The sequence below is a fragment of the Lycium ferocissimum genome, chromosome 5 (genome assembly GCF_029784015.1).
Source record: "Lycium ferocissimum isolate CSIRO_LF1 chromosome 5, AGI_CSIRO_Lferr_CH_V1, whole genome shotgun sequence".
In the NCBI taxonomy this organism is placed as follows: Eukaryota; Viridiplantae; Streptophyta; class Magnoliopsida; order Solanales; family Solanaceae; genus Lycium; species Lycium ferocissimum.
Window position 1 is genome coordinate 56,507,465 of NC_081346.1, and position 11,636 is coordinate 56,519,100.

The window sequence follows — 11,636 nt, forward strand, 5'->3', positions numbered from 1 at the left end:
GTGTGATTTGAGCGTTGAGATTTTCCAAGTCACGAACAAGACGTTGTGATTCGGCGTACCGATATGCCCGTTCGCGACGTAAACCATAATAATATTCACGTGGATCTTAATATTTCAGCTCGTGAAAATCGTCATTACGCTCTATTAAAAGGTGGGGTTTGAAATCGTCTAGCACGAATTCACTGTTATCGGTTGAGGAATCACCGGAATAGTTGCTTTGATTTGAGTTGTCATCACCACTGCTGTTCGAATCTTGTGGAAAAAATACCGACCAATCTATATTTCTACTATTCGACATTGAATTTTAAGTAGATACTAAGTAGCAAAAGGCTCTTTATATAGGTATCAAACTCAATATGTTGTGGGATCATGACTATGACCCCACCAATTTTATTTAATACAGTATAACTATTAATAATATCATGGGGAATCATCGTCATCGGACATCTCACAGTCCGAATCCCACTTGGATCTGAATCTGACGTAACTATGTTGACCATATTCTACCCTGAGGCAACGTATTTTCATCCGATTGTTCACTTCGCGAAAACAATTAAGAGCAAAATTCAACTCTTGTGGACTGCCACGAGGCATTGACATAGCACGTCTTTTTGGGCGTTTAAGCCCTAGTGACCTCACGTTTTGTTCCAGTGATGCAGCCTCCTTAACACACCAATTCCACTCGTCTGTCATCATATTATTGTAACATTGATTGTATCTCTCGTTCAGGTTATTCGAGTATTCAAAATCTTTACCCAATTCCCATGTCCTACCCATTGCGTCGTATGTGTCTCTCTTGGAGAGAATCTTGTAATACGACTAATATCTCCAAATCGTTAAAAAATGACATAATAACTCAATTTTGTGTGGTTGGTAGTTATTCGTCAATTACGTTATATAACACTCGCTAGCATCAAACGCAAATTTTAGATTCGAATCATGACATTTTTTCTGTGTGACAACTCTGATTGACAACATAGGGTGCAAATATAGCGCAGTAATTTACTGTGTTATGCCAGAAAAACGCATTAATTTACTGCGTTAGATATTAATAACGCAGTAATTTACTGCGTTATTCTGGTATAACGCAGTAAATTACTGCTCTATGTCAGAAAACGCATTAATATGTTGCGCTATACTAACATAACACAGTAAATTCATGCGTTATGCAACACTCTGTACTTAATTTGACTTGACGTAACACTGCAAGACACACTAAATACATGCATGCGTTGATTGAATATACAAACGCATTCAAACCTTATTAATACAGATTTTGTATGAAAGGAAAACACAGTTTCTAAGTGTCATCCAATTTCTGCATTTTACACAACTTCTAAGTTTCATCCAAGTTTTACATTTTGTACTCCTAAATTAGTCAAAAAAAAAATGGAAGATGTTCCAAAAATTAGGGTTTCTTTATTCTGGGACGGAGAAATTATATTCGAGGAAAATATTTTGCGTTATGCCTCTCCCCCAAAATAACATGTTAAGTTTTCACTTAACTTCAAATTCTCAAAGCTACTCCAAGCCTTGTATAATAGACTACAAGTTAGTAGGGGTGATTTTGATTTAAATATAATTGGAAGATATCCAATATCATTTACGCCGTAAGGTGTAGTTAGTTATGGCCAGTGGTACATTCAAGACGATATTTCTTTGACTGATTATTTGAAGGCGCCTTACGATTATAGGGAATGTATAACTTTAAACGTCCTTGAAATGCACGTACAGAAGGTCCCCATTAATCGACTTGAAGTCACGGCTATAGCTCCTCAGGAAGCCCGAAATAGATCTCGTCGGGCAATCCCATCTAGAATTCAGGCTGAAGTTACTGAAGCGGAATCTACCCATGAATACAATTACCCTGACATGAGAACTTATGAAGGCATTTTGAGGAGGCAAATGCCTCTGGAAAGTTTAAGTCAGCAATTTGATGGGCAGTGGTAAATATTCATTATTATCATTATTATTATGTGTAGTATCATATGCTTATTACTTGAATGCTACTAATGATGTTGATTATATGATTTAGCGGTTATAGACCTACTCAAAACGATGGTCCTTCCTCAAGTTTCGGTGATGTTGATTACTATCGGTACTTCTACTTTTTTAACATTAATAGTATTATTTGATGTCTAGTAGTTAAAATACTCTAGTTTCTTATGTAGGAAAAATGTGGTCGTTAAACCAAATTATAGGAAAAGACCTGCTCTGGATGGTCCGGATTATCCGAATTATATAGTGACATCATCGAGTGATAGTGAGGAAATACCTAATGCAGAGGAAAGTGAAGATGAAGAAAGTGAGGATGAGGTTGAGGGTGGTACTAATACTCAATATCAAGTAGAACTGTTGCAAGAGATGATGAATAGTCCGGCACACAAGGAAGAACTAAATTCACAACACCCATTTGACCAGCAAGCGCTTATGCCGCAAAGCCAATTTCAACAGCAGAGTCGACCCTGGTTCAGTGGCATTCTGATGAGATCCCCTATCTTGATCATCTTCAAGATCGCCCCGATGTCTTTGTCTTTACAAGGGATGACGATCATATTCGGCGACATTTGTGAAAAGAGCCAGTGGATCCTGTAAAACAGAAGGTTCATATTGAAAAAGGCATGATTTTCAACTCGACAAAATCATTGCAAAGGACTATTAAGATTTATTGCATCCAGGGGATGAGGGAGTTCAAAGTTGACGATTCCACTCGAAAACTTTGGCTTGGTCTGCAAGCGAAAAAATCAAGGTTGCCAATGGATGCTTCGTGGTAAGGAGACTGCTGAAAAGATGTGGACTATTTCAAAGTTCTACACAAGGCACACTTATGATATGGATGACCTCCCAGATGAGCATTGCAATCTAGATACCAATATGATTGATTCTGTGTCAGTTGGCGACATTGCAAAAAGCCCATGGTATCCCATTCGCCTAAGTTTATTTTAATTTTGATGTTAATACTATGTTCCTCATTGCTATATTCTGATATTTAAACTTATCCAAGTACCCTATTAAAGATTGTATTACAGCCATCCTGAAAGTATATTGCAAAACCATTAGTAGGTGGAAGGCATATCTTGGGCGTAGGCGTGCACATGAGATAGTCTAAGGTAATTGGGAGGGCTCTTTCAGGACGTTAACGAGATACATGAAGGCTCACAACATCAGCTCAATCTGGCATCTTGTTGTTGAATGGAAGCTCAAATCGAAGCCTCGGTGTGCCGGTGAATATTTTTAAGTTTGTGTTTTGGGCATTCAAATCATGCATTGATGGTTTTGTTCATTGTCCGCCAGTAATATCAATAGATGGAACACATGTGTACGGGGTATACGACATAAAGCTGCTAATTGAAGTTGGAATGGATGCAAATGGGTCTATATTCCCTCTAGCTTTTGCAATTGCAGCTAATGAGAGCACTAATACGTGGGCTATGTTTTTGAACTACTTGAGGTAACACGTTATTAAGAATCGTATGGGCATATGTGTTATATCAGACAGAAATGCTGGCATATTGAGCAATATGTTTAATTTGCATGGGTGGCAGCCGTCCTTTGCCTACCATCGTTATTGTTTAAGACATTTGAAGGCAAACTTTCAAAAGACATATCGAAGCCCAGCACTTTGCAATGGATGTGGGCAATTGCAACAGAGCATCAGGAGAAGAAGTTTCATTTGCAGATTGAGATTATTAAGCGGGCGGATGAGGAAGCCTTCCACTGGTTGAATAAAATTGATAAAGACAAATGGACATTACACCAGGATGAAGGTAGGCGATGGGGGATGCTGACAATAAACAACTCTGAGTCATTCAATGGCTTGTTGAAGGAGACTACCCGTCACCGCAATGGTGAGAATGACTTTTAAGCAGGTTGTGGAGCGGTTCGTCACTAGATCAAAAGAGGCTAAAGGACTTGCGGCAGACGGCCTACAATGGATGCCAAAACCGTCACAATTGTTCGTGTATCATAAATTTAAGGCTCAACAACACGACTGGATGGAGTACAACAATGCAGAGCGCATATCTGAACTCACAACAAGTGTGCACCAAGGAAAAGGAGGTAACGTCCACACAATTTGTGGGATTCCAAGAACATGCACATGTGGCAAGTGGCAATCATATCACACGCCATGTTCTCATGCCTTCAAGTGTTTTATCACAATGGGAAAGGACACCTCCACGTACATGACTAAGGAATATAGAGTTGAAAATTATACAAAAACGTATCTTTGAAAAATTCTACCCACTTGGTAGTGAGAGTTATTGGCCACCGAATTCATTTTCCATGGTTGCAACTAAAGCATTTATCCGTAAATTCAAAAAGAAAGCATACTCTCGTATTCCTAATGAAATAGATGTTTCACCAGGGAGATACACTCGAAAATGCTCATTTTGCAATTATGTTGGTCATGATAAGCGTAAGTGTCCCTTACGACATGGTGGTCAAAATACATCGCGCGGTGGAAGTACCTCCCGTGGCGGAGGAAACTTTCGTGGTGGTGGGCATCTAGTGGTGGTGACACATCTCGCGATGGCGGCGGAAGATCAACTCAAGGACATGAATTGATGAATGCATTTTAAGTTTTTTCTTTCTTTGATGATTGTATTTTTACTACTTTCGGTTTGTTACTAATGAACAAGTTTAAGTATTTTCATATTGTTATGAATGATGCAGTTTAATTATTTTGAGATTGGTATAAATGATGCAATTTTGATTAAAAAATAGCACGCTTAAATCTAAACCCTAAAACATAAATAACTTAAAGCTAATGACACCAAGTCTTCAAACAAAAATGGAGTTCGAGCACTTTTTAACCACTAAAACGACAATCTGAAGTTTTGCTTATCCTTGATGTGTTGTGCGTACCTTATTAATCCCACAAAAATAAATAGGGTTCTATATAAAATATTAAATTTTCGGAATCCCGAAGCATGATTAATTTATAGCTAAAGTACGTCAAAAAGTGTAAAGAAAGAGGATTTTAACTAAAGGAAAAGGAGGGGGGGGGGGGGGAGGGCCTTTAACGCAGTAATTTACTGCATTAAAGGTACTATGGTAATTATTTTTTTTTTTGCTGGGCTATTTTGATTCAAATGATTTTTTTTTGGGTCATTTTGGTTCCAGACTCTCTCTCCATCTCTCACAGAACCAAAAGTGGCTTCACCTGCAAAACCCAAAAAGAAATATACTCTTTCCGTATATTTTTATTTGTCCACTTTTGATTTCATACGTTTTTTAAGAATTAATAAATAAAGTATATATGTTATCACAATATTCATATTAATTAATGTATAATTTCAATAAATTTAGAAAATAATTTAGGAATGATTAATTAATATTAAGGATAAAATAAGAAAAGAATTGTGTTTATCTTAATATGCTAAAGTGGACAAGTATAAATAAACCGAAGAGTATGTTAGCTTAATAATGAAGTTTTCAAACGAGTAATGCAAGGGACTGCGAAAAAGTAGCTTATGGTGACTAAAAAGTCTTGAAATTACTCTAGGTGACATGTGGGGACCACTCCAATTTAAAACCCAATTAAATTTGGTATTAAGGAAATTGGGGTTCAAAATGTATTTTTTAAAACTTTTTAATCTTTTACAAAATACAAAAAGACCCCAACTTAATCCCAAAAAATCCACCAGCCCCGCTTCTCCTCCTCCCACCTCTCCCCCCGCCCCCACCCCCCCTAATTTTTTTTTTTAAATGTTTTGATATTTTTTATTTCCTTTTTCACCAGCCTCCCCTCCTCTTCCTCCCACCCCTCCCCCACCCACCCACCCCAAAAAAAAAATTTAAAAAAAAGTTTTAATTTTTTTATTTGCTTTTTCACCTGCCACACTCCCCCCCCCCCCCCCCCCCCCACACCAAATTTTTTTTTAAAAAAATTGATTTTTTTTAACCAAATTCCCCCACTCCTCCTCCTCCCACCCTCCCCCCCTCCCCCCTCCCCCCCCCCCCCCTCCAAAAAAAATATTTTTTTAAAAAAAAGTTTTTCTTTTTGTTTTTTTACCCCCCCGCCCTTCCAAAAAAAATTTGTTTTAAAAAAAGAAGTTTTGCAAAGTTTTTGTTTTTTTGCACCACACCCCCACCCCCAAAAAAAATTATTTTAAAAAAGAAGTTTTGAAAAGTTTTTATTTTTTATTTTTTGCCCCCTCCCCCCCTCGCCCCCAAAACAAAAAAAAAATCTTGAAAGGAAGTTTTGAATTTTTTTTTTTTTTTTTGGGTTTAGGAAAAGTTTGGATAAGATCCAGGTTGTTATTGTTGTTGTTGTGTGTTTGCAGTGAAATAGATGATTTTTTTTGTTGTTGTCCTAGTATGGTTCAGGGTTTAGGAAAATATATTCAACAGATAGTTTTTTTGTTCTTGTCCCGGTATTTATCTGGTTCTGTTTGTAGAAGATAACCAACAGATTTGTAGTTATTGCAACAAGTTCTACACTTTTTTTGCAACAAGTAGACAACTGTTGCAACAACTCACTAACTTGGACATAGCTTCAGTTATTTGCTTCTGTTTGTAGAAGATATCCAACAGATTTGTAGTTGTTGCAACAAGTTCTACACTTGTTGTAACAAGTAGACAATTTGTTGCAACAACTACAAATCTGTTAGACATAACTTCGATTATTTGGTTCCGTTTGTAGAAGATATCCTCTGATTTGTAGTTGTTGCAACAAGTAGACAATGCATTGCAACAACTCACTAATCATTTGGACATAGCTTCAAACTATTTGCTTTGCTTTGTAGAAGATATCCCATGATTTGTAGTTGTTGCAACAAGTTCTACACTTGTTGTAACAAGTAGACAATTTGTTGCAACAACTACAAATCTGTTGGACATAGCTTCGATTATTTGGTTCCGTTTGTAGAAGATATCCTACAGATTTGTAGTTGTTGCAACAAGTAGACAATTTGTTGCAACAACTACAAATCTGTTAGACATAGATTCAGCTATTTGGTTCTGTTTGTAGAAGATATCCAACAGATTTGTAGTTGTTGCAATAAGTTCTACACTTGTTGCAATAAGTAGACAATCTATTTATGAATCAGCAAATGTTGAGGAAAGATATAGTCAAATTGACAGCCAAACTGACAATCAATGCTCAAAAAGAGATGAAGAGCAGAGCCAAGAAGCAGTAGATACAAATGAAGAAAGTGAAGAAGAACTAGAAGATGAAGAAACTGATGATGGAAATAAAGGAGATATAGTAGATCAAGGAAATCTGCTACACCCCAGAAAGCAGTTGTTGAACAAATTATTACTTAAGTTGTGGTATTTAGAGTCAGGGTGATTGTTTAACAATTTTGTTTTTTTTTTTTTTTTTTTTTTTTTTTTGTCCTTTATGTTATTTGTGAATGATGTTTATGAACTTATTTATTTTGATTAGTTGTGGTATTTGGAGTGAAGGTGGTTGTTGAACAATTTCTGTTTATGAACTTATTTATTTTGCTTACTAATTGTTGTAAATTGCATGCGGTTGTTGAAGAAGTTGCAACAAGTTACTAATCTTTTTAAACAAGTTCCTTAGTTGTTGCAACAAATTACTCACCTTGTTGGAAAAAATCAAACAATTGCTTAAATTACTGCAAAAACTAAAAAATATGTCGCAACAGATCATACACTTGTTGAAGAAGTTGCAACAAGTTACTAATCTGTTTCAACAGATGGATCGGATGTTTAATCAAGTTGCTTAGTTATTGCAACAGATTAATCACCTTGTTTGAATTATTGCAACAACTTCCTCATATGTTGCAGCAGGTATCTCATATGTTGCAACAACTTACTCATATATTGCAACAACTCCTCCATTGTTGCAACATATTCATGATATTGATCACATTGAACACCTTTTTTATCTTGATAACATTGAATTCGAAAACCCATTGTACATTGGTCGTCTATTATTGCATTTAAACAATGGGCTATTCCTATTCCATTTAGACACTTTTTGCACCGTTATCGGAGCAAAACTAACACCAAAAGGGGCGCCACCTCATTGCACATCCAACCAGCCCAAAAGCCCCAATTTTTAATGGTCAAAACTCCACGAATTTACAAATTAGTGAATTTACAATTAAAATCCTCCAATTTAAATGATTGTACAATTTAATTGGCCACTTAATCGCGTAGGAGACGGGTGTTGGTTTTGCATCCGATAACGGTATGGAATGATGACCCACCGGTTCTAAATGGAACAAGACCATTTTTTTAGTGACACTAAGTGTTTGTCGATGGGTTTGGCCTTGAATTCATTTGTTTATCATAAAATATGGTTGAATTAAGTACTTCACATCAAAACACTCTAATGGTCACTCGATTTAGGAAGAATACACTTAGAATTGTCCATCTAATCCATGAAATTACTATCTAATCCATTAAGAATGTTAGTAGATATATATGTTCATCACTAAATACCATTTATTTCCTTTGTTTAACACTAAATATGGGTGAATCAAGTAGTTCGCATCAAATCACTCTAATGATCACTCGATTTAGTGCGTACTGACTTAGTAGATCATCTTTCTTGAATCAAAATACATCAAATTGATTAAGTATTATACATTGATCATTAAATATCGTTGATTTCCTTTGTTTATCACTAAATATGGGTGAATCAAGTAGTTCCCATCAATTCACTCTAATGATCACTCGATTTAGTGCATACTGACTTAGTAAATCATATTTCCTGACTCAAAGTACATCAAATTGATTAAATATTATACATTGATCACTAAATATCATTGATTTCCTTTGTTTATGACTTAAATATGGGTGAATCAAATAGTTCACATCAATTCACTCTAATGATCACTCGATTTAGTACATACTGACTTAGTAGATCATCTTTCCTAACTCAAAATACATCAAATTGATTAAGTATTATACATTGATCACTAAATATCGTTGATTTCCATTGTTTATGACTAAATATCGGTGAATCAAGTAGTTCACATCAATTCACTCTAATGATCATTGGATTTAGTGCATACTGACTTAGTAGATCATCTTTCCTGACTCCAAAATACCATCAAATTGATTAAGTATTATATATTGATCACTACATATCGTTGATTTTCTTTGTTTATCACTAAATATCATTGATTCCCTTTGTTGATCACTAAATATGGGTGAATCAAGTAGTATCGTTTATTGCAACAACCGTAATATCATTTTGCGAAGTGTAGTATCTGTTGCAACTGTAATATCTATTGCAGCAAGTGTAGTATCTGTTGCAACAACTGTAGTATCTGTTGCAGCAAGTGACATAGTTGTTGAACAGGTCCTTACTCTTGTTGGATAAACACAACAAGTTACCCAGTTTCTGCAACAAGTCACTCCACTTGTTGGAAAAACCCCAACATGTAACTTAGTTGCTGCAACAAGGCCTATCAGTTGTTGCAACAGATTGCTTACTTGTTGGAAATCTTTTAGCAGTTGGATAAAACCCAATAAGATACTAGTTGCTGCAACAAGTCCTATTACTTGTTGGATAAAACCCAACAAGTTACAAAGCTGTTGCAACAGATTTATTACTTATTGGAAACTGTTCAGCAATTTATTAACAAGAATACACACATTTGTGATTTGAACATGATCAACGTATCATATAAACCAAGTTTACAAACACCAAGAACATAAACTACCATTCTAAAAAAGAACAACATTAAAATGTCATAAAGTCTCAACAAATAACTATTATTACAACACAATGTAATGAACAACTATGGAGCATTTCGGCTTGGACATGTTATTTTTTGTGCCAGCTGTTTTGCATAAGGAGCATTTGTTTTTCCTCTTTCGTAATGATTCCCCGATTCCATGCCTCGTCTTTGTCCGCCTCCTTCCGGGTTTGCTAAGATCAACATATGGAGGAGGTATTTCTCTCTTTAATTTAAAATTTCTTTTCAAGATTTTTTTTTTTTTGGGGTGGGTGGTGCAAAAAATAAAAAATAAAAACTTTTCAAAACTTTTTTTTTTGGTTGGGTGGGTGGAGTAAGAAACCAAAGAAAAAAATTTCTTTTTAAATTTTTTTTTTTTTTGGGGGGGGGGGGGTGGTGGATGGGGTGGAGGCAGTGCAAAAAATCAAAAATAAAAACTTTTCAATTTTTTTTTAAAATTAAATTAAATTTTTTTGGGAGGGTACGGGGTGCGTGGGTGGGTGGTGCAAAAAAACAAAAGAAAAAAACTTTTCAAAATCTTTTTTATAAAAACATTCTTTTTGGTGGGGGTGGGGGTGGGGGTGGGGGGAAAGGGCGGGGGGCGGAGTGGGGGGGCGGGGTGGATGGGGGGGGGGGTGTAAAAATCAAAAATAAAAACTTTTCAAAACTTTTCTTTAAAATAAAATTAATTTTTTGGAGGGTGGGGGTGGTGGGGGAGAGGGTACAAAAAAACTTTTCAAAATCTTTTTAAAAAAAAACATTTTTTTTGTGGTGGTGGTGGTGGGGGGCAAGGGAGGGGAGGGGGCTAGGGGCGGGGAGGGTGGGGGCGGGGGCAGGGTATTTGGTTTATATTGATTGGGTCAAAGTGTTAAAAATAAAGTTTAGAATCAAAGTGTTAAAAACAAAACTATTGGGCAAGTCCAAAACTCCTTAATCACTAATCTAAAATTATCACTTCTACTCAATATTTAAAACTTAAATCACCACTACTCAATTTTAAAACTTAAGGCACCTATAATAAAAATGGCCAAGATACCGAGTAATGTCGTATGCAAAAATTAGAGGAAAAAGGAAAATCGTATGCAAACCCCAAAAAGAATTATAAAGTACTCCTATATAACATCGGTTCTCGTTTTTCTATCAGTCAGAGCCATAACAATTAAGAAAAAATCCCAACCTTTAACACAAAATCACCCCTCATTTGCCGTTTCCCACCTCTCTTCTCTCTCTTTTCATTCTATTTTCCGACGACCAATATCTCTCACAAAACCAAAAAAACAAAAAAATGGCTACACCAGCAATCCTCCCAATGTCCAATCCCCAACCCCCCAGCACAACCACCACCACCACCACCACCACCCAAATCACCCCAACCCCAGCATTCCGTTCATTCATCAACCACATCTCCACCACCATCCAAACCGGTTTCACCAACCGCAAACCCTGGTCCGAACTCCTCGACCGTTCCGCATTTTCCAAACCCGAATCCATCTCTGATGCCTCTCTTCGTATCCGCAGAAACTACTCATACTTCCGTGTCAATTACCTCTCTATCCTTACCCTTATCCTCGCTTTTTCCCTAATTACAAACCCATTTTCCCTTCTTACCCTTACAGCTCTTCTTGCTGCTTGGGTTTTTCTTTACCTTTTTCGTCCTTCTGATACGCCTTTGGTTGTTTTCGGGAGGGAATTTTCTGAAAGGGAGACGTTGGGTGTGCTTTTTGTGTCGACTGTTGTTGTGATTTTCTTGACGTCTGTTGGTGCTGTGCTTGTTTCTGCGCTTATGGTTGGTGTTGGGGTTGTGTGTTTGCATGCTGCTTTTAGGACACCTGAAGATCTTTTCCTTGATGATCAGGAGTCTCCTGCAACTGGGTTTTTATCTTTCTTGAGCGGCGGTGGGCCCGCCAATACCTCTGTTGCTGTCGCACCCCCTGTTGCTGCTAGGGTTTGAGCGTAATGGATATGCAAGATCGA

At 36.7% G+C, this 11,636-nt stretch overlaps 1 protein-coding gene across 1 annotated transcript; it reads left to right on the forward strand.

Annotated features, from left to right (window-relative positions):
- Positions 1–10,947: 10,947 nt before the first annotated feature.
- Positions 10,948–11,630, forward strand: LOC132058426 (PRA1 family protein B4-like). The gene has a single exon (XM_059450928.1). It carries the CDS (start codon positions 10,948–10,950, stop codon positions 11,611–11,613), a length of 666 nt encoding a protein of 221 aa, XP_059306911.1. The 3' UTR covers positions 11,614–11,630.
- The last annotated feature ends 6 nt before the right edge of the window (positions 11,631–11,636 follow it).

What these genes read in the sequence shown, in the direction of transcription:
- LOC132058426 (XM_059450928.1), top strand. Translation starts at nt 10,948, where the DNA reads ATGGCTACACCAGCAATCCTCCCAATGTCCAATCCCCAACCCCCCAGC.